This window comes from Chiloscyllium plagiosum, chromosome 4 (assembly GCF_004010195.1).
Source record: "Chiloscyllium plagiosum isolate BGI_BamShark_2017 chromosome 4, ASM401019v2, whole genome shotgun sequence".
Lineage (NCBI taxonomy): Eukaryota > Metazoa > Chordata > Chondrichthyes > Orectolobiformes > Hemiscylliidae > Chiloscyllium > Chiloscyllium plagiosum.
Window position 1 is genome coordinate 123,223,091 of NC_057713.1, and position 24,657 is coordinate 123,247,747.

The 24,657-nt window shown below is 41.0% G+C and overlaps 1 protein-coding gene across 2 annotated transcripts in view; it reads left to right on the forward strand.

The window, feature by feature from the left end:
* The window catches only part of LOC122549386 (serine incorporator 1-like), a 91,852-nt gene that overhangs the window by 63,213 nt on the left and 3,982 nt on the right, over positions 1–24,657 (forward strand). For both annotated transcript variants that reach the window (XM_043689121.1, XM_043689122.1), the window contains exons 7-9: positions 8,006–8,093; positions 13,646–13,811; positions 15,654–15,869. In XM_043689121.1, the coding sequence (XP_043545056.1) occupies positions 8,006–8,093; positions 13,646–13,811; positions 15,654–15,869 (470 nt within the window). The remainder of the gene's footprint in view (positions 1–8,005; positions 8,094–13,645; positions 13,812–15,653; positions 15,870–24,657) is intronic.

Below are 24,657 nucleotides of genomic sequence, written 5' to 3' on the forward strand. Positions count from 1 at the left end.
TCTCGTTATCTCATTTCTGAAGGCTTCTCATTTTCCAGCCGTCCCTTTACCTGCGAACATCTGCCCCCAGTCAACTTTTGAGAGTTCTTGTATCATACCATCAAAACTGGCCTTTCTCCAATTTAGAACTTCAACTTTTAGATCTGGTCTATCCTTTTCCATCACTATTTTAAAACAAATAGAATTATGGTCTCTGGCTTGAAGTGCTCCCCCACTGACACCTCAGTCACCTGCCCTGCCTTATTTCCCAAGAGTAGGTCAAGTTTTACACCTTCTCTACATACTTGAAACTTCAGTGGAAATGAGAAGTGTTGTGATCGAGTGAGCTGGCACAGTGGGTGGGGTGGTTATGTACACCAAAGGAAGTGTCCGAATCAGCAAGGATGTTCATCTCTCCTGACCTTAAGCACAGATTAAAATGTTCCCACTGCCATCATTATCAGCCAGTGACATCTAGAACTGGCTCAAAAACTTTAAAACAAGGGCTAGATGTATCGGCAGCCAAATTCAACATTTAAAGCAAAAATTGTGAAACAGAGCAGTAGCACAGTGGAACAGGAGGAACAAGCAAAAGGGACAAAATGAAGTAAACATAAGAGGCCATAGCAGAGGATCTCAGGTTAAATCTGATGAACCAGGGGAAGATATCAACAAACATGGAACAAAAAAAAACAACTCCAGCAGTCAGCAAACACACCAGGGCAGCTGCAATCAAGTGCAAAGTGAGATTGACTGCATAGGACAAGCACACCTTAGCAACAAGTGAAATCTTGAGATTGGAAACTTCCAGTGGTGAGCAAAACCAGCAGGATACAGGGTAGATCAGCCTGACAGCTGAATGTTCGGTTGTACGGCAAAGTATTGGAGGCTTCTGATGAGTACTTAGATACTCATCAGAATGTCGTGAATGACAGTGCTCGATCCAGCTTTCTACAATCCAGAGAGGACCTTTCTTTGTCACAATCAGTGTGGCTGTGGGAGCTGGGGGTTGGGGGTGGGGGGGTGGGGAGAAAAGGGGACAAGATCCATCTGACCAGATTATAATGTTTGTACAGTTCATAAACTGAAGGGGTATTAAAGAGCCTGCCATTATACAGACATGAGCGGAAGAGGACATCACAGCATCAAGACAACTTGCACCATATGTCACACCAAAAGAGGCCACCAACTCAAAATGTTTCTCACCTCCAGTACAGGCTGCCTGGCCCAGAGGGGAAGAGTCCATTTCGCGCAATGTGCTGCAGCAGGAAGGTTTCATCTCCTGATCTTTGAATAGGTTGTTCATATACAGGAAATAGAAGACACCTGGCTGTTTCCTAGGAGAAGTAACTAAAATGACAAGGATCTCTGAAGTGTAGAGCTCTTTGTCAATGGAAGCAAGACAAGATTTAAGCTTGATACAGGAAATGTTGTCTCCATTCTCTCAGACACTGTGCAGTGGCTGAGAATTGAGCTCCTACCGCCCTAGATAGGATGCTACCATGGTCCACTGTTTCAGTGAAGAGTTTATACTGGAAGACTGCATGATTCTGATGTGCAAATGAGACATATCACATGTTCTGTATAATCTTTCTGAATCAATGCTACTCTTTGCTGTCCACTGAAGCATCTGAGGACTTACAGCTTCTTCACAGCCAGTAGCAGAGAGAACCCAGATCCAAACCATTTGTGAGACAGCCTCTGCACAGGAAGGTGTCTCAGACCATGAGTCTGCCTCATGGAACTGGGAGTTCAAAGCACATATAAGGGGAGCCTCTAACCTTAAGAACCAGCTAGAGCAGGAGAACATGGACCTTATGCTGTTCCAAGTGGAGACAGTGGAAGGTAACTCCAAGCGCGCTTCGGCGGGTCGGTGTGGACTTGTTGGGCCGAAGGGCCTGTTTCCACACTGTAAAGTAATCTAATCTAATCTAATCTAATCTTATGCTGTTCCAAGTGGAGACAGTGGAAGGTAACTCCAAGCCACTACAAATCATGGTGACTATTTGGAAAAAGGGCAACACAGTACCTCAGTGGTTAGCACTGCTGCCTCACAGTGCCAGGATCGATTCCACCCTCAGGTGACTGTCTCCATGGAGTTTGCATATTCTTCCCGTGTCTACGTGGGTTTCCTTCTGGATGCTCCAGTTTCCTCCCACAGTCCAAAGATGTGCAATTTGGGTGGATTGGCCATGGGCAATGCAAGGTTTTCGGGATTGGGTGGGATCCTCTTCTGAGGGTCAGTGTGGACTTGATGGGCCAAATGGCTTGCTTCCACATTGTAGGCATTCAATGAATAGAACAGCAATGTATTGTCACCTGTGTTTGTGAAAATCTCCCCTCTCCCCCTCACTCACTTTCCCCTCTCCCCCTCACTCACTCTCCCCTCTCCCCCTCACTCACTTGCCCCTCTCCCCCTCACTCACTCCCCTCTCTCCCTCACTCACTCGCCCCTCTCTCCCTCACTCACTCCCCTCTCCCCAAGTTGTATGAGTCACCACAACTTGGCACCATTTTAATTACCGAAATTATAAGAAGAAATGATTGAATGAAAGTTTTCATCTATTGTTGGATCCATGGCAATCTGGGTTTATGGAGTGGCCACCAAAGTTGCCTGTGAGGCCACCAAAGTAGGGATTTCTGGACTGGACCCACCACGCTGCCCATGTTGAAATGCCGCCATAGCAAGGGGGGAGCCACCATGTCACCAACACTGAAACCATCCCTTGCAGCTGCAGGGAAGAAGAAAAGGTGAGCACTGCCGTGAAAGAGAAAAGAAGAAACAAAAAAAAATAAAGAAGAAAGAATAATGGGGCCAGCCAGGTGAGTGGGAGCGTATGGGCACTGAGCCTGAACACTTCCATTCCTGCTGCTGCCTAATCTTGACAAAACATTCTAAATTTCTAAGGAGCTTTGGAATTCACATAGCTCTTCAAATAAAGCATGGAGGTAGTGGTAGGGGTCGGAGGGTCTAGGAGATGGCACTGCCAAGGTGCTATAGAGCTACTCCAACCCAATGTAGCAACAGGGCCTTCCAAAGAGTCTTAAGATTATCAAGGTTCGCTCCTGGCATAATGAGCCTGCCCATGCAGCAATAACCAATGAGGAAATGTCAGGAGAAGCAGCCAAATCTACTCCAGGCAATGACCCTTTGCGGTTCCAGAGCCCCAAGGAAAGGAAGGAACAAATCTTGATGATGGCAGTATCTGAGCCCAAAGCAGAAACCCACTTTCAGACAAATTGAAGACTTTCCAAATATAAAACCTAGCCATGTGCCAACAGAAAACCTGAAAGGGTGCCTTAAAGACATTGCACAATGGACAACTCCTCTAGCATGAACCGAGAGGATAACAGAGACAAGCCAGACAAAAGAGATGAGAATAATTCTGCAACTTTGCAACCGGAAACAAGGTAAAGGGAAGGAGAAACTCCGCATCCCATTTTGAGAGAGGACATTGATGAGGTAATCCAGGACACTGATCCTCAGACATGCACAAAGCACTAGATTGAAGTACATTCAATGACATCATGGCTGATCTATGGCCCAACTCATATACCTGCCCTTGGCCCATTTTCCTTAATATGTCTGCATAACAAAGCTTGCCTGCCTCAAAACTAAAACTTATAATTGATGTAGAATCAATTGCCATTTATGGAAGAGAGTTCCTAATCTCTACCACCGTTTGTGTGTAGCAGTGCTTCTTATCATCTCTCCTGAGTGATCTGGCCTTATTTTTCTAACTATGTCCCATCGTGGGTGGCATGGTGGCACAGTGTGGGCGGCATGATGGCACAGTGGTTAGCACTGTTGCCTCACAGCGCCAGAGACCCGCGTTCAATTCCTGCCTCAGGCGACTGACTGTGTGGAGTTTGCACATTCTCCCCATGTCTGCGTGGGTTTCCTCCGGGTGCTCCGGTTTCCTCCCACAGTCCAAAGATGTGCAGGTTAGGTGAATTGGCCATGCTGAATTGCCCGTAGTGTTAGGTGAAGGGGTAAATGTAGAAGAATGGGTCTGGGTGGACTGCGCTTTGGTGGGTCAGTGTGGACTTGTTGGGCCAAAGGGCCTGTTTCCACACTGTAAGTAATCTAATCTAAATACCAGACAACTGACACCATAATGAAGGTTTTATGCCTGAAATCCCAACTCTCCTGCTCCTTGGATGCTGCCTGACCTGCTGTGCTTTTTCAGTGCCACAATTTTCAAAACTGGCATCATGACCACTCCATACTCAACCTGTGCTTACAGAAACCCAGTCAAATTTCAATGAATGCCAATGTGGGGAACATGATAAACACTTCATCCCAACAGTGAGAGCAGTATATAACATTTCAGAAAGGGGCCCTTTCCCAAAGGAAAATGAAGAGTCAACGTTCAACTTCATTTAAAAAAAATACACATCCAATACCAATTCTACCCATCCTGTGGGGAAATCAAGAGCAAGGTTAATGATAATGCCTTACAATAAGAATCTTAGTGAGCATGGAAGTGGGATGCAGGTTAATGATGACGCAAATAAAACAGGTTAGTGATAAACAGTTTCAGACGTATAAGAATAGAAATGTTAATGATATGAAAATATAAACATGTTTCTGATGAGGAAGAGTAAAAATTCAGGGACAGAATGAATACTTGAGGGGAGACGTTGAATGAGGCAGAGGCTACTAATATGAAGATAGCTTATAATATTATAGGAAGTGATATCAGTACATGGGGCACTCAGTGTGGGGAAGGACTTATTCCAGTATGGTTTGGGATCAGTACTTGCTACACATCCAACGTAAGGTCCACTTACAGCACTGTCATCTAACTATCTCCTTAGTGAATACCTGAATGGATTCCTGCCCTTTTGGGAAATTAAAAAAAACTTCCTCCCTCCTGTCCAGGACTACAAATCACAGAACTCAATCACTGATTATTGGCATCCATAAGAAAGAGATCTACTTGATATAATCATGCACTGCAGGTTTTTAGAGATGTACCTCTAGGCTGGGTTTGCTGAGACCAGGAGCATGCGCAGAATGTTCTTATGCATGTGCTGGTGAAGAAGATTTATTAAAAAGTACCCACAGCGTGTCTTTGTCACTAGGCTGGCTTCTAATATGAAAAACAGGCTGTATTTCATGATGCAAAGTGATTTTGTGATGCTGAGTGCTATTCCCTGTGCATTAATAGATGGGGCTATGAATGAGGAAGGACAGTCAGTACTCCCAACCTGTTTTAACGGTTCACTATTCTCTTAGCACCAGCTATGTTGGTTAACACTCTTGTCTGTGCATTTAGGTGAGCACTGTTCAACAGCAAGCCTATTCCTACAAATTTTCTCAAACTTTGATCATTGACACGGTGAAATTCCATTTGAATATGTATGCAATGCACCAGTTAAATATGAGAAAACAGAAAGGTAGATATGCCATGAAAAACATTTGAAGTGGTACATTAATTTAGTTAATCTAGACCATGTGTCTACTCGCTGCTCTTAGACCCATCACTTTTGATTGTCCCTACATTCAGCCTTTGTCCGGTTGTCCGAGATACTTCCACTCCACTGTCCCCAACAAAGTTATTCTATTGTTTGTCAATTCTGTCCCACATTCCAAACTCTTGCTTCCTGTTGACTGTTATTTCTTGTTTTGACCCAGTTTCAAACATTCATGGTATAGAAACTCCGTCAAACTTCCAATTTACCAAGCTGTGCTCTCCACCTTTATTGGTCAGAGTTTTGTGGAGTCAGGTAGACTTTGGAAGACTTTAGAAATGTTGTCCAGGACCGGATGTGGGTTCTTACTCCAATTCTTGTGTTCTGTTTTTGCTGGCAGGAAGTAGGGAGTGATGCATGAATCAGAGGTAGTGTATCCAATTTCATCAGGGATAAGTGCTAAATTTTAAAATACTTCTTTTTTAGTATTCCAAGGATTTTACAATATAGAATCATAAATTGCTGGAAGAGCTGCAACCATTCATGGAGGATGGATAAAGTCTGTTCAAGTATTATTTCATCACAGAATCCCTACAGTGTGGAAACAAGTCCACACTGACCCTTTGAAGAGTATCCTACCCCATCCATTCCCCTCCCCTATTATTCTACATTTCCCCTAACTAATGCATCTAGCCTACACATCCCTGAACACTATGGCCAATTCACCTAATCTGCAGATCTTTGGACTGTGGGAGGAAACCAGAGCATCCGGAGGAAACCCACACAAACACAGAGAGAATGTGTAAACTCCTCACAGACAGTCACCCAAGGCTGGAGTCGATGCCTGGAACCTGGCACTGTGCGGCAGCAGTGCAAATCACTGAGCCACCTTGCCACCCAGATGTGCTGTTAGATTTCCCAACTTAAACCTTCTACCTGCATAATGAAAATCTTTGACTCCCAATTTTCAGTGGTCCTTAAAACAAAAAAAAATTGAGCGTTTCGTGGAAATGTTTTTTCCACCTACTTCTGCAGCTTCAACCAACTTTACTGTTGACAATCACCAAGAGATATTAATACAGTTGAGCTCATTATGAATGCTTGCCTAATTGCAAAGTTCTAAAATCACTTCTTAAGTTCACATTTTGATTGAAAGTTTTAAGTCTGTTAAAGGATTAGCTGTCTTTAACGTGGTTATTGAAGCTCGTTTGTCCTTGTAACAAATTGATCACTTGAGGGTATTTAATTTCATTGGAATGGCTTCATGAATGAAAGGTTCTTCACCATCATGTGTCGACAAGTAAGGGCTCCCTGAGCTTATTGGAAACTTCTTTTCTTTCAATCTCTAGACGTCTGCCCATAGTGATACTTAATGAGAGACTCTGCAGGTAACATGGAGGTACCAAGTTTGCTGAGCTGGTAGATTTCCCAACTTAAACCTTTTACTTTCATGATGAAAACCTGGCCCCTTGACTCCCATTTTTTAGTTGTCCTAAAACATTTTAAATGCATCATGAATGGAACATCCAGAATTACTGCACAAAGCAACTGACAAAATGCCAAAGAAAACAGAGGTTTGGCGTGATCCCAGAAACAGTATGGCAGATTCAATGAGAAAAAAGAGAGAGTTGGATGTTATGATAGCAATAGCACATTAACAAAACTGTGGCAGTCCTACAGAAAGACTGATACATCAACAGAAAGGAGGTGGCAATAAAAATTACTAGGGAACAGGCAACATTTAAAATTCCTACACCTTGGAAACAGGCCTTTTGGCCTAACAAGCCCACACCAACCCTACCATCTAATACACTTAACCTATACATCTTTGGATTATGGAGCCAGAACAAACCCACACAGGCACAGGGAGAATATGCAAGCTCCACAGACAGTTGCCCAAAACTGGAATTGAACCCAGCTCCCTAGCACTGTGAGGCAACAGCGCTAACCACTGAGCCACCATGCCACCCTTGGCTTGAGGGACATTATAAATCACTGCAATGTAGTAAAGCCTGACCAACACTGAGTTCGTATTAGTGTAGATGATTCTTTGACTTATGATGGGACAACATGAACCATGATTAAACCCCTATAAATTTATTTTGTGATTATTAGCACAACTAGGTATTTTTCAGTAAATTTTTACTTAATGGGAAGTTTTAAATGTTGCCATGAACGCTGTTTTAAGATATTTTGGTGATATTTGGGAACACTTATTTGTATTAGTTCTTTTTATTATTACACTTTTTATTACTTTTGGAGTCACAACAATTGTGTCCAATTGAAACAACTTCATTTCTATCCTTTATCCGATCCTGTAAGTTTAATCAACAAAAAAACCCTTATGATAAAGAATGCTCCTTATGTTATTAGATGTGGAGGTGCTGGTGTGTGACTGGGGTGGACAAAGTCAGAAGTCACATGACATCAGGTGACTTCACCTGACAAAGGGACGGTGCGCCAAATGCTTGTACTTTCAAATAAACCTGTTGGACTATAACTTGGTGTTGTGTGACTTCTGATTTAGTTAGTATATGCATTTTTGTAAAAAAAATTTGACTTGTTCAGTAACAGCTAAGAATCTCTATCGAATTTCAATCAATTCTAGGAATTTCAGCTTTGTACTGGCCTCCAATCCTCCATAATTACTCTGTATATTATGTACCTCACTTGGTCAGCAATGACAAATGAGCCAGGTAAGTGGTTGATTCTCTTCTTACTGATATGTACTCCTTCCTCATTTTGAACTGCAAATATATTACCAATTGAATAAAAAATCTCAACAGCCAGAACAATGGAGTTGATGACCATTCATTAGGCTTACCGGTTAATAATTTATTTTAGTCTAGATTTTGCAGTAGAAACTATCAGCATTTGCAAGTCATTGCACCACTAAAACTGACAGCAATTTTCAGGGTAACCTCATGTGCTGAACAACACACAACATTAACATGAGCTATGAACTAAATATTTGCAATAGTATATAGAAAGATAAAAGCCGTACTCCAATCAGAAAATAAGCAAACTTGTTTTTATATGCAGTTAAGCCCCAGAATAGACATTACATCATCAATATAGATGTCCTGCTTTGAGGATGTCATTTGTACTTTAATAGATACAAGGTTTTAATGAGCACCTTTGTGAATAAGTGGAAACGTTTGCAGCATTGTTCCTCATCGAAGATTAGGTAGAAGAAATGATTCTTAAAGTCCTTGATTGGAAATGGCAGAGAGCACTATTCCTCAAATCATTCTTTTGAGTTGATTCATTCATAGGATGAGGGTGTCACTGGTTAGGCCAACAATTTATTGCCCATCCCTAATTGCTCAGAGGGATGTTGAGAGTCAGCCACAGTGCTGTGAGTCTGGTGTCATGTCTAGGCCAGACGGGGTAAGGATGACAATTTCCTTCCCGAAAGGACATTAGTGAACAAGATGAGTTTTTTTTGACAATCAATTCATGGTCATCATTAGACTCTTAATTCCAGATTTTTATTGAATCCAAATTCCACTAAATGTCATAGTGGGATTTGGATTCAGGTTCCTAAGGACCTGTTTCCACACTGTAGGGAATCTAATCTAATCTAATCTTCCCCAGATCTTTGGAATAACAGTTCAGCAATAATGCCACTAGGCCGTCACTTCCCCCTTATTCTTTCAGACATTCCACAAACCAAACTGGATAGAAATTATGACTCCATATGTGCAAGCAAGTGTCCAAGCAGAACTCTTGGGTGAGAGTTTTATAGTCTTCCATCAGCAGATTAATAGATGGAGGGAATGGCCCATACAATTCCATTGATGCTTTTCCACCATCTTCCTGTCTGCTTCCAACTTTGCTAGTTTTACTGTGGCAAATATGTCCTGGGCAGCCCACCATTGTCACATAACTGAGACCCTTACATGACTAATTAATAACCACTTAAGGGCCATGCCAACCAGCCTGAGTCGGTTAGTTAGTAGGAAGCAAGCTCAGCCGGTAATCACGAATGTGGGAGGTGCCACCTTGATGGGCCTGAAGGTTTAATCTCCCAACCCAGTGTTTACCCTCTGCTCTGCTATGTACACTCCAACTCCCATGCTACTGCCAGCCTTCAAATCCCTGTGCGCTCCTAACCTGAGCTCAATGAGAACACACCCAAGTTACTTCGTCATGCAGCTCCTGGCTCTTCCCCTTCCTCTTCCAGCCTCAGGTGACTGCCTGTGTGGAGTTTGCATGTTCTCCCCATGTCTGCATGAGTTTCCTCCCCGTGCTCCGCTTTCCTCCCACAGTCCAAAAATGTGCAGGTTAGGTGAATTGGCCATGCTAAACTGCCCGTAGTGTTAGGTGAATGGGGTAAATGTAAGGGAATTGGTCTGGGTGGGTTGTGCTTCGCCGGGTCAGTTTGGACTTGTTGGGCCGAAGGGCCTGTTTCCACACTGTAAGTAATCTAATCAGATCAGATACAGTGCCAGCAGTGGCCAGCAGCTCTGAGAACAGACTTTCTCAGTAGATGGGGTTGGAAGGACTGGCCCAAATGTGTTACACAGCTGTGTGTAAGCTTGGTGGAGCAGGGGCATGTTTCCGTGGCAAAATTTTCAGCTGTGGAAGAGGAATCTCTGAAATTCTGAATTTGAAGTTCAGACCACCACACAACACATCATTCCTTCTAAACTTGACAAACTATCAATTGCAGAAATCACCAAACACTTCTTCAGGTTTTGAGCATCAGCCAATGGAAATGAATTAAAAACAAACCTGAAAATGATCCACAACCCTTTATGCCATTCCTCCTCTGACTGAATACATGTTCAGGCGCAAGCAGTTCACAGAGATCATTAGTTGGGATGTTTATATTTCAAAAGGTACCACTGACGTAAAATCATGGTCTGGCTACTCTGCCTACTCCCAGCATGCAGTCCTTGCATCCAAAGTAACATTTTTATCAAAATCAAAACAGAAATTGCTGGAGGAACTTTAGATTATAGTAGGGGCTACGCTTGTATAAACAATTTTGTTTACAAAGAGTTGTAACATTATGCAAATTGTAAATTGTGGACTTGAACCTAAAGAATGAAATTAAACTCTTAAACCCAGTGACAGGAAACAGAGGACGACTAACCTAGAAAAATAACACAATGGAAAGGAACCCCAAGAGGATATAATGTAGCAACGTATAGGAGAAAACCTTTTGAATAAACTTAGAGAGATAAAAAGAGACAGAGCTGCAGCCTTCAGAACTCAATGTTGAGTTCAATAATTTCAAAACCTGATCACTCTAAGTCCTTTACCCACTCCCACAGCTCAGGGCCTGTTATAACATTGGCTGCTTTCAGCATATTTTCACCTCATTACGGTACCCATTATCAGCTTTACTTTTGCCCTGGTATGCTGTTTTCCATTCTTTTACCTGCCATTCTCTGTCTTTGGCTTCCATTTCTGCCAATCCACTCACTTCTTACCACTTCTCTGTTTTCTTCAGCATGTACACCACCTTTGCCTAGCTATTATCAGTTCTGAAGAAGGGTCACTAAACTCAGCTTTACTTTCTCTTCACAGCTGCTGCCAGACCTGCTGAGTTTCTCCAGCAATTTCTGTGTGCATTTCAGATTTTCAACATCTGCAATTTTTCAGTTTTATTTATTAATATTATTGAAATGTCATCTGGTGAATTGTGGGCAATTGAAGGTGATATTCAACAAGAAGTTCTGTCTTCCGCGTTTGGCCTGATGTCCTGAGACTTTAAAAACTCCAGAGTCATTGTTGAGGATTCCCAAGGAAAATGTCTCCTGACTGTATACCGCTGTGCTACTACCTCTGGTAGGATTGTCCTGCCTTAGGGCCAGCGTGCTGATGGTGGTGTGACATTGTTGACGAGGTATGATTCCATGAGTATAACTGTGCCAGGCTATTGGTTGGCTAGTCTGCGGTACAGCTGTTTGAGCTCCAACAAAAGACCCCACGTGTTAGTAAGGAGAATTATGCATGTTAACAGGGCTGGGTTCACCATTTTTAGTTTTGGTGCTGAGACCAATACTAGAAGATCTGTCTGGTTTCATTCCTTGCTTTAGACATGAGAATAGTTTTGGTACTGATATTTGGCTACTTCAGAGGTCACTTCATGAGTCAACCACATTTCCTTCCTTAAAGAGCATTAACTCCTCATGGTTCACCAGATGACATTTTGATAATATTATAATAAATAAAACTTTTAACCACATTTCCTACCTTAAAGAGCATTAGTGAAAGGTCAAATGGGGTTTTATGATAATCAATAATGGCAAAATGTCTATCACAGCCTAAGCTGGCTGTGAACTAAAGGACATAAGGACTACATGGTATGTAATGAGGAAACTGTTGATAAGGTGAAAGGTTATCTGGCATAATTGTTATCGTTTCAATTCCAGATTTTTAAAAGTTGAATTTAAAACTTCACCATTGACTGTGGTGGGATTTAAACTACAGGCCTAGAACATTAGGCTAGGAGCTAGAGTTAACAGGCGCCATGAAGATACTACTGTGTCATCTATCTCCCAGCTGTGTTTAGCTTTTGATAGAATTAGAGCAATACATCAACTCCCTTTTTGGGTTTATACAACTAATTAAACTTGCTAACAAACTGTAAACAAATTAACATATCATAATTATGTGATCAAGCATCTGAAATTGTAAACAATAAATGGCTAAAAGCTCTAAACAAAACTATTATTTTACTGATATCTTTTTATGTGCAGTTCTTTTGCACTCAGTAATCATTTCTAATCATGGGAGTGAGCAAGTCTACTTTATCTTTCTAGGGAAGTTTCAACTGGGCTGAAATGAATGAGAATCAATGCAATTTGTCTCTTAATTCAGCTTAATGAACTGTACAAATCTCTTAGATACCTTTTGAATAATCGCCAAGACCATCTGGATTTAAATAATGCAAATTCAGATTAAAAAGTACTTTCGTACACATAACCATAGTTCTCACACATTATGTAAATGGTTGCTGTAAATGGTTTAAATTCTCTTCCTATAATTTTACAACAACCATTGAAGTTTTATATTGATTTGGGATGCTTTTTGGGTGGGATGCTTTGCCCTCTCCTGTGGGATGTTTCAGGAGCATTAAATTTGCCAGGATGATGGCATGTGGGGACACCATCTTCTTCAAGCCACCTCTCCGATTTAGTCTGTTGCTGGTAAGCTCCTGGATGGCTCTGTCATGCCGCTTAAAGGCCTCATCTCACAGCCAGGGGCATGAACACCCCAATGGGCAAAGAAGCTCCCCATGTGGGGTAAATAGCAAGCCATCCATGTCAGGTTGTGTTGTGGGCTCCTGGGTGTGTGAGCTCCTTCATTTGAAGGCTTTGATGCCTGATTGAATGGTTTGACCAAATGCCATTGACAAGGCATTGGTTAAGGGGATGCCTATAGAAACCATCTCAGTCCTTGCTACCCCCACTCCTCCTCTTATTCCCCCACAATCCCCACCTCTTGACACCCTTCCCATCATCACTCACCTATGGTCTGGCTCCATCCATGACCCTCAGCCTCGAGGGAGTGCTGTATCGGCAGCAGCCATCACTTTGCTGTTCGATAGAACTGCTGGTCCCTAATTAACTGGCACCTCTTGGCAGGAGGGACTTGCACCCCTGTTGTCTGATGCCATTGACATTGCTGGACTGTTAAGTATCTGGTTGGCATAAGATGTGACAAGTCTATCTGAAAAGGGGCAACACAAGGCTATCTCCCATCATTACCCTTTATATATGTGACTAAAATTGAAGGAATATCTTTCGGATTAAAGAAGATGAAATCGTTGCTTCATTTTTATCACAATTATATGACTGTACTGACCTTTTTAGAAACTAGTTACACACAACACTGGCAATTCTGTTAACATGTCAGGAAGAAATTACCTTTTTTGATTGATACTCTTGATTAGTCAGGAGTAATGTCCTAATGAATAATAATCAAATCATTTTCTGAGGGATATAATTACAGTTAAAAAAAGTCTCTGTAAGAAGTTATTATTTGTAATTAAGCACTTTACAAATGCATTCTAGCCTGTTTGGCTGTGATCTTGATATTGAAACTGGAAGAGTGATTTATTGCTGCACAATTAGAATCATCATAAACCCTACACCAAAAAAATGCTTCCGGAGAGAATGCATTCATTATGGAATCATTAACAAACAGGAAATAATTTATTTTTGATGGAGATTAAATTTGTAATTTACTACATGACCAAAGTAAGCCTTCTTAATTTGTATTGTGCTTTCAGATGACAAGTGTAATCCGAGTATGATGAGCTTTTTCGAGCGGACACTTCCCAGCCCTGATTTGAACAATACACTGAACACAATCAATGTTTCAGATACAGGATTGAACTGGGATGGCCAATGCATTGTTGGCTTGGCATTATTCCTTATTTGCATCTTATATTTGAGGTAATCCCAAATATCAATTCAATAAGTATTTTGTTACCACTTGACTTCTTCCATGCACAATGCTGAATTATACAATGCTTTTATGTCACCACAGTCATGTCCATTTTAAGGCATCAGTTAACTAGCATTGTCAAGCTGTCAAACTGACCTTTGGAAATTCCATTTAGACACCTTGGATCCATATCCTATGATATCTTAACCAAATAAAAATGTCAGTTCTGAAACTTGGCTTTAATGGCATTCTAAGGAAGAGGGTTTGTTGCTAACCTTTGTGTGAAGAAGTATTTCCTGTAATCACATCAGAATGACCGAACTCTACTTCCACGTTTGTGAAGGAAATATTTTCTTGAACTCCCCAATGAAAAAATGGCTTTTTCCCATCTTGCCAAACAATACTTTAATTATCTTAAAACACCTTGATTAGATGATCATTAGTCTTTTACATTTAAAGAAATACAAGCCAAGTCTATGCAACTTATAATTTAATGCTTTTAATACTTGCATCATTCTGATGAATCTGTATTGCAACCCTTCATGTCTAATGCATCTGTTTTGAAGTGCATGGACCCAACTGAACACAGCACTCCTAATGCAGTCTGTCCATAGTTTCATTCCGCAATAAGACAATGTGTTTTTTTTGTATTTAAGGCCCCTGTCAAATTATTTGTGGTACTTGCCACTAGCTTGTAAATACCTGCATTGTTCCTAGTTTCTCCTTGTTGGTGAACATAAGCAAAAAAGTGTGACCAATCCACCATTCAGCCCTCAAGCCGGTTCCCACTATGAAATCCTAGCGCACCTGCATGCTAACCTTTTCCACCGACTTTGACTTAAATTTCCTTCAGATCCTTGGCTAATGAAATTCCATTGATTTCAGACATAAAATTGCTAATTGTGTCAGCATCAGATGAGTTTTTTTTTAAATTTTGGACTTAGCTTACTTTGGAGGTAATCAATAGTAGCAGTCTCAGGGTAACATCCAGAAAATAATTCAGGAGGTGACAAGACGCTTAGAATACATCTGGAATATAGACTACATCTCGGCAATTGTATCCAATTCTGATTCCCATGTTATCGCCAGGATATCCTGACACCGGAGCCCACACGGAAAGAAAGGTTGAAGAGTCTGGCATTTGGTTATATTGGAGAAGAAGGAACTCAGCAAAATGTTATTCAAGTATTCAGGATTCCTAAAGGAGTAGATACATTGAACTCCAATTCTATGTTTAAGATTGCCATTAATAATAGGACTAGAATACTATAAAAGGGCTCACATTTGGAATAGAGAAGATGAGTAGGCTGTTGTGGTTTAAGTGTTTTCAGAAAATAAATAGTGAATGGGGTACCAGATTTCCCAACTAGGGAGACATGTTAAACGAAAACAAAAAATGCTGGAAATCAGAGAGCTTTGGTGGAGAGTCACCTCGATGTGAAAAGTTAGCTTACTCTCTCTCCATGGATGCTGCCTGACCCGCTGTGATTTCCAGCACCTTCAGTAATTTGCTCCTGCGTGTCAAACAAATATTGGAGAGATATAAATGGGAATTAAGGATACAATATATATGGGACCTAGGCAAAAGTGAGGACTGCAGATGCTGGAGATCAGAGTCTAGTTTAGAGTGATGCTGGAAAAGCACAGCAGGTCAGGCAGCATCCGAGGCACAGGAAAATTTATGTTTCGGGCAAAAGCCCTTCATATATGGGAGCTGTCAGACAACTTGCATCCTTTTCCAACTTATACTTTCCTACATGTCTAAGCTCCTATTGCTGTATTTTAGACTCATTTATTAAAATTGAGTGCATTTGATTTTTACACTAATTATATTGATGTTATTTTTTTAGCATAAGGAAATCCAGTTGCACACAGAGGCACAGTCACTCCATCAGTAATCCAGACACTGGATCTTTGGAAAGTGTATCAATACAGGAAGGTTGTGAAGAGGTGCATCGCTTTCAGGATAATGAAAAAGAAGGTGTTCATTACAGCTATTCTTTTTTCCACTTTATACTTTTTCTGGCTTCCATGTACGTTATGATGACACTAACTAACTGGCACAGGTAAGCAGAAAATAACTATACCATTGATGAACCTCTTTTAGATGTAGGCTGGGAAGGTATATTCCAGGTGAATGTTCTACAGGAAGAGGCACAATTGGCGATAGAAACTGAGTGAGTCTTTTGTCTGCCTGCCCCATGCTCTGTCTGCTTTACCGGTCTCTCTAGGGGATCCTCACACTACCCTAAAAATAAACCTTAAGTAAGTTTACTGAAAACCACACTAGCTAGTAGCTGACAGTCTAATAATCAGCCTTGAGATTGCATAAAGCTTTACTCTGACATTGATATGAAATTGCATTTAATTATCTTAAAAAAGTTGAGAAGCATTTTGGAAAAGGAAATATAGTAAGCACTTTCAGCTTGCCTCTACATAGTCTACTCACTTGGAGATATACAATCCTGCTCCAGAGTTTCACATGAAGTCAGGGAGAACTCTCTGTTGCATCCATACAGACCTGGATCTCCCATCATTATGATCCAATATCTGCTTTGAGATAGATTCCACTGCCTTGCTCTCAACTGGATGGAAGTCCTGGTTTTCTACATTTCCAGTTGAAGTGCAAGGACTCCAAAGTTCTTTCCAGTTTTCTTTGGGAGTTTATTAATCCATATTTTATATTTATTTATATTCTTTGACTAGATTAATCTGCACAAACTTGAAAACGATCTCATCTTTAGAAACCTAAAGGTCACCAATGATGGATTTTTCATTTCTCACTGATAGTTATATGGAATTGTAACATATGTTTTTCTGGTCCAATGTGTTTCTTGTTCAGTTGCATGTGGCTCAAATATCTTGTATTTGGTGTATACTCACTTGTGTCTTATCAAACAAATTTGCTTCACAAATGTTTTTTGGAGCAATTTACAACAGAGCAAAATATTTCTGATTATCAACTTTCCTCTGAATTAAATTAGTGTATCAACTTCTTATCAATCATATCGGGAATTTCAATCAAGATTCCTACACAGACATCAGAATTACAACTCAAAATGCCAAATACCATATTTAAGACCAGATATTACTATTTGTCATACAGACAAATAGATACCAAAAGCATTTGTTTGACCTTTCTATTTTCATGGGACTCAAAGAGAAGGCCAGTTCTGAAATGCTTCCGTGTATTTTCACCATTATCATCTTTCCCACAGAGCTTGACTTGCTTCTGTGCCCATCCAGGGAAAAGAAAAGCTATCTCTCAATTAGTTTACACTGGGTTTTGAAATTCCAACTTGCTAGTCTTTGCTCACCCTTCTCACCACAACATTTCTGTAGCTTTTTATTTGCTCAACTACCCCCTCACCTTCAACGTTGATGCCAGGCCCCCACTAATGCCACAATTGTCTTGTGTTTTGGGCTGTTGCTTGGGTCCAGGAACACAGCTTAACTGGATTTGGAACGGTTTGATCACTCACCTCGAGATTTAGCGAAGCAATGTCAAATAGTACCAGGTCTTATTCTCATCTACTGAAGCTGGTTACTGTTCAAGAATCATCCTACAATGCAATTCTTTTCAGTGTGACAACATTTTCTTAAACCCATCTCTCCTGTTCTCCTCCATTCTTGCGGCAATAAATAGGTGGAATGTGTGGATGTCTTTGTTATCAAGATTGTGAAAAGACAAGTCATAGACAACACAGGTTTTCATTTGCAAGGCCCAGCAAAATTGTAGTCTGTACCAGAACTGCTGAACGATTACAATAATTGCCATGACAATTTTCCATGACCTCTGCACTCCCATCTTTGAGGAATGCACAACCGGTCCAAATACATTCTTTTCCCTGCCATCACAAGGTTGAGATAACTCTCCACCTTATATGAGGTCAAATCTGTATGAGCAGAAATTTCCTGCGTTAAGTACTGGCGAGACCAAAGCCATTGCCTATAGTCCTCAGTACAATTGTCTTCACTTGCTACTAACTACCACTCTTGCTCTCAATTTGCTGAGGTTAAACCAGGCTGTTTGCAATTGTCGTGTCATACTTGTCTCCAAACTAAGCTTCCAACCACATCACCACCCCTATCACTAAGGTTATTAACATTTTACATTTCCACCTTTGTAACACTGATGACTGCACACCTGCTGTAGCTGATTTGCCCTGCAATCCTCATCTATGCCTTTACTGTCTCTGGACTTGAGCAATGGACTGGACCAAACCCCATCAAATATATCAGAGAGGTAGTCAAGATTTTAACTCTTTTCTTACTTAGAGGTAAGTGTAAGGTGCAGTGTTCCAGATGTAATTCAGTTGGTCACACTACTCAGCTTTACACAAAACACACTTTATTCTTACCACTACAGTTAAAATACAAACAAAAGAAAAAAGAATTTGTATATCTTTAACTCTGTTGGAAAACTTAACAGTACAATAGATGAAACAGCAAACTATGAAACAGCAACTGTTCCAATGTAGTACCATCACATATCCTTGGCAAAGGTAAAGCCAGTAAAACAGATTTTTCATGTGCAATGTTTTTCCAGTATGGGATATCAAGAGAAAATTCTGGCAGAGAGAGAGAGAAAACTCAAGCATTTTATTGTAGCAGGGAGAGATGCAGGGCAACTTCAAAACTCTATCAACTATTGAAAGTGAACCAAAACCCTGGTTCTGTGGGAGCTTGACCCCACCCATTTAGGCTGCTTCTGTTGTTCAACTTAAACAAAAAAATCAAGCTGTTTACTTTATTGGCTTGGAACAGACCACTTTGTACCTGTCTCAATTTCTCTTAATTTTTAAAAAAAGCAGGACAAAATACTCCTCTTAAAACCATAGGATTGTCACACTTGATTATTCCATTATGCTTCTGAATGGCCTCTCACATCCTGGCCCCTATAAAATTGTGTTTATCCAAATCCATGTCTTTACTTGCACAAAGTCCTGTTCACACATTCCCCCGGTTCTCACTAACCTACATTGACCTTCAGACAAATAATGCCTCTATTTCAAATTTCTAATCATTACATTCAAATTTCCCCATAGTCTCACCCTTCCCTATCATTAGTCCTGTCCAAATTCACAATCCTCAGAGATACCTGCACTGATGGTGGATAATTACACAACTGACAGGAGGAGCATGCTCCAAAAATATCTCCCTTTTCAATGGTGGAGAGTCCAGCACATTAATGCCGAATATGCAAGATTGAAGCCTTTGCAACTATCTTCAGTCAGACATGTCACATGGATCATCCACTGGAAATCCCTCCATCAAATGCTAGTCTTCAGATAATGCATCCACTCCATCTGATATTAAGAAATGGCTGAAGCCTCTGGATGTGACAAAATCTACTCTGCGTGCTGACAAGTCAGCTACAGTATTGTGCTCTCAAACTACTGAACATTTGCCCAATCTGCCCAAGTGCAGTGACAACATAGGCACTTACCTGACATTGTGCAAAATAGCCCCCTATGTCCTGTCCACAAAAAAAGGGGCAAATTCAATCTGGTCAATTACCATCATAACAATCAACTGTAAATCATTAGAAAAGTCATGAAAGGTATCATCAACCATACTATCAAATTGGAATTATTGAGCAACAACCTGCTCACTGATATTCAGTTTGGATTTTGTTTAAGCCACTCAGCTCCAGAGCTTATGACAACCTTGGTCCAAATGTGGACAAAGGAGCTAAGCTCTAAAGGTGAGGTAAGAATGACTTGCCTTGACAACAAGATAGCATTTGACTGAATGATAAAGGACCCCCAGCAAAATTGAAAGCAATGGAATTGGGGAAAGCATTCTTCTGTTTAGAGTCAAACCCAGCACAAAGGATGCAGCCACGTGTTCAACTGCACTCTCTCCCTATTCTTTGCCTCACTGTCACGTGGCACCGGCAACAACCCAGAGATGGAATTGGGGAAAGCATTCTTCTGTTTAGAGTCAAACCCAGCACAAAGGAAATGGTGTGGATTTTGGAGATGATGTCCCTGGACATCACTGCATGAGTTCTTCAGGGTTGAAGATCCAACCATCTGCTGCTGCTCCATGAATTGCCCTGTAAACTATGATCAGAAGTGGGTTTTTTTTCAGTATGATTCTCAACTCCTTCTGCACTAAAATTAAAAAGCAATCTTGTTTCTCTCACCACAAATGCTGCACCACAAATGCTGCTCACAACCCTATAAAATTTCACCTTTTCCTTTTATTATTTCAAGAAAACTTTGACTCCTATTAAGGCATAAGTTCATTTCAGAATAGGAGAAAGGGAAGAGGTCCTTTTTAAATTAGCTTTTTTTGAAACCAGCCAAGGGACAGACTGATAAAAGAAGGGGAGCCTGTTAAGAGTTGGAGTTATCTGAAACCTTGCCCAGAATCTGGTTAGAACAGTAAGTTCATGCATGCCGTCAGTTGTAGGTGTGATGCTTACAACAATGCTGACTGTATAAAGGTAAGCAGACACTATTGGTAGATGATTGTTGGAACTGAGCACTGCATGATGGTGCTGGTGTGATGGAAAACTGTGACATTTGAAGATGATCTTGCTCACTTCGAGAACCCATTACACTTCCTCATGTACTGCATCTGCATTCCTGATGCATTAACACACTCTGCTATTTGTTCTAACTGCCTCATCAGCAGCTTCAGGATGTTCTTCCCCTTTCCAGTGCTTCCACTAAGGATGCCAGTGCATTGTCTGCAAACCTATGTTAAATACTTGCCATTGTTCAAAGTATCCTAGCACCAATTCATTTTGAAAAGTTTCCATTATTTGTTGCAGCTATAAGGTATTATGAAAGTTACTCTGGCAGTTATCTAGTTAACTTAGGGTTGTATTCATGCCCGGATCATATTACAGGGCTCCAGTAACAGATAATGGTTGTGCATTGTGATAGGTTGGCTGAATCACTGGTAGATGAGCTAATGCTGAAGATGATGGTGTTGTAATGTGATAGGTTAAGTGTGATGGAGGGTACCAGTGTGGCAGACGATGATTAGTTTAGAAAGGTAAAGTAAGCCAGCATGATTGGTTGTGCTAATATTATCCAATAAGCGCGGGAAGAATAACTGTGTAAGTTGCAGGAGAACAAAGAGCCTGCGGGAAGCCTGGGAAAGGCATTTTGCTGGCTCTCACAGCTTTGATTTTGCAAGATTAAAGTTTAATTTCATGAAGGATTTCCTGTGTCTCCTGGAAATGTTTTTATAGAACATGGAGTGATTCTTCCAAAGCAGTATCTCCCCTTTGAAAAGGAGCATAAAAACAAAATGCTGCAGGTGTTGGTATGCAGAAGTGCAGGCTTGGCTGCATAGTGAGAAAAAGATTTAATGGGGACGTATTTTCTGCTCCATGATGTGATGTGAGCCATGGTGAAACAGGTGGAAAAATATGGTTAAGAATAGAAAAAAAACAGGTTCTCAATATTGAGAAAGGCTTTACAACTTTCCCTAGACACCTTGAAAAGCAACTTCAGAAGCTCACTTTTGAGTAGTGACTACCTTCTTACCTATTTGCATTTTGTTAAAGCTGGTAAAGGGGAAGCCTGTGGCTGTCTGCAGAGTAAAGGACAACACTCCCCTCCATTCCCCCATCTACCAAGATTCATGTCCCCAAAGCTTTCCTTCCCTCTTGGCTATGTTCTCAATGTAAGGATTCGAATGCCCCAGGATCAGCCACAGTTCCTGGCTTGCAGTATCTGAAGTGTGCGGCTGGCCTTTAAATATGAAACTGGCAGAATAAATATGACAAGGTTCTGGCAGGGATGAGCACATCTGCCTCTTAAGTGATAATTGTCAAATAACTCCACAAAAGCCAGTATCTTATCACCAAATCACCCTTTATTTACATGTGGAAAGCCTTTGACACTGGTCCAGATCCTTCAGAACCAGCTCTCAGAGTGAACAGGATCTCTGACACTCCTGTTCTTATCTGTCAGCTGGGGCTCCCTGATTGGACCTGATTACCAGCCCCAATCAGAAACACATATTCTGTGATGTCCCACCTGGCTAACCTCATTACAATCCTACAAATAGAGACTTGTTTTTCAGTGATGCACTTAGTGCTAAAATGCATCGGGTAATGTTGTGTGGAAAAGGCCTTTGGCCCAACAAACCCACACAGACCCTCCAAAGAATACCCCCCTTAACCTGTTTCCCATTACTCTGCCTTTACCCCTGACTAATGCACTTAACCTACACATCCTTGAATACTATGGGCAATTTAGCATGCACAATTAACCTAACCTGCACATCTTTGGATTGTGGGAAGAAACTGGGGCACCCAGAGGAAACCTACACAGACACAGGGAGAATGTGCAAATTCCACACAGTCGGACGAGACTGGAATCGAACCTGGGTCCCTGAAGCTGAACAGGATACCTTTTTCCTAATCAATTTAACACTGCATTTCTATTTTGGACACTCAATGACACAGTAATTTGGGTTTCAAAATATTATCTCTGTCTCTTTCTCCATAGATGCTGCCTGACCTGTGTTTCTCCAGCACTTTCTGTTTTTATTTCAGATTTCCAGAATTTGCAGTATTTTGTTTTTACCTCAGGTACTAAATCAGTTTGAGTCCATACACAGCAACCTTGAACAAATTCAGGGCATGAGCTGATGAATAGCAGCTAGCATTTATGTAAGACAATTACCTTTTCCAACAAAAGAGAATATGACCATTGATGAATTCCTCATCATGAAATCTCAGGGGTGACTATTTATCTGAAATTGAACTGGATCACATTATAAAATTGTGACTAAAATAATAAGTCAGAGCTTGGGGAATTCTGCATTGAGCATCTCAACTCTCAACTCCCCAAAAGTCAATCACTATCTTCAAGACCCAAGTTAAGAGTGTAATGGAACTCCCCTCCCCCACCATACCTGAATAAGTGGGGCTCCAATAACAATCAAGAAGCTTGACACTGCCAAAGTTAAAACAGCCATTCGTTTTGCAACCCCATCCATCAGCTTAAACATTCACTCCCTCCACATGGACATAGTGGCATCAGTGTGTGCCATATTCAATATCACACTACAGCAACTTCCCAATGCTTTTACAACGCCACCTCAACTTGTAACCAAATCACTGTTCCTTCATTGTTGCTAATTCAAAATCCTGGAACACCCTCCCACACAGAACTACAAGGGTATCCACACTCGTAACAGTTCAAGACATCAATTCACCTGCATTCACGCAAGTGCAGTTAGGGATGGGAAACCAATGATAATTGCATCCTCTCCCTGTGTGCATTCCCAACTTTATGAGTTCTACCACTGGTGCCTGGGACTTCAGCTGACAAAGCCCTGCACTTTGTAATTATTTCTCTAAACCTCTCTGCCTCTCAATGTTTCTTCCTTCCCTTAAAATGCTTCATAAGCCTACCTTTATGTTGATGCTTTTTAAGCATCTTCCCCATTATCCCTGTTTGTGGTTTGGAGCCAGTTTGCTCATATCAAATATCTTAGAATTGTTCCGTTACATTAAAAGTGCTATGAAAGTCAAGGTACTATTGTTATGGGAGAGTGGAATTGAGAAGCATATCAGCCATGACCAAATGACTAAATGGCCTAATTCTGTTCCTATACCTTATGGTCTTGTAGTTATTTGTGATGTGCTAAATTTTAAATGCAATAAATCATTCTCACTTTTATATTTTTCACAAGCTCAGGATATCCCAACCTGCTTTGTAACCAATTAATTGGGTGGATGCTCTTCAGACCCAATGGGTCGAATGACCTCTTTATGCACTGTATGACAAAGTGTAAGATCCAGGGGACATACTAAGAGAATGAAGCCATTAGATTCCATGGTTTGAACAAACAAAAATAAACTTTACAGTGCTTCAACAGGGATAAAACTTACATTTAGTGTGCAACATACCTGTAAAACCCAGACCTGATGTATGGTAAATATAGAATGTGATTGAACACCAAACAATGCATAAAAATTAACAAAAGCAGATCCCACAGATTTCTCAGCAACTCCCAACAGATGTTAATGACCCAGTGGGTTACGAAATCTCATTAAACCTCACATAGGACCATTCAGTTATGCCAATCGAGCCTTGAAACACTTTCTCAAGAGCTTCTCCATTATGTACCGCTGCAGTGTCTGCTAATATTCTGGTTGATCTGTAACTCCTGCTCTTCCACGGACAGCTAGCCTGAGTGAGCCCATTCCACCCCTGAGTTTTTCCCTCATCTCCGGCTTCTTCTGAAGCTCCCCCAGTGCAGAGTCAATAACTTCTCAATTTCTCAGTTCTTCATGGCTTATTCTAGGTCCTGTTTCTGACACTCCCCATCAATTCCCAGACCTTCTGCCAAGGATTTAACAGCATAGAGCAATCCAATTATCCTTGCCTCTGCACTCAGTCCTCTGCACAGGTTCTGTGTCATAAAGCTGTCTTCTCGGCAGAACAGACAGCCAACTGCCTCCTAACAGGGAGTCTGCTCATGTGTCTCTTTCACATTCTCACTCTCTGCTTATAGCCTTTGATTTCCTCTTCAGTGACACTCAAACTGTCCTGAGTGATCTATTGAAAAACCTTGCAACCTATTGCTGAGAAGAATTGAATGTAGCCAGCTAGCAATTCTTGGAACCGATTATGCTCTGCATGTCATAATTTAAAGATTACTGACTCCCCCAGTGGAATTTGATGGAACAGGAAATGGATTTCATCCCATACTAAAACAAATTACCTTTGCTGAACTCAAACTGGAGCCATTGCACCTGGATTATAAATATTTTGTATTGTTGGAACCCATGAAATTAAGTAAACCTAACAGCATTTTTATTACTTTTTTTACCTCAACATCATTTGCCTGTCAACCACTTGTTGTCGACCAGGT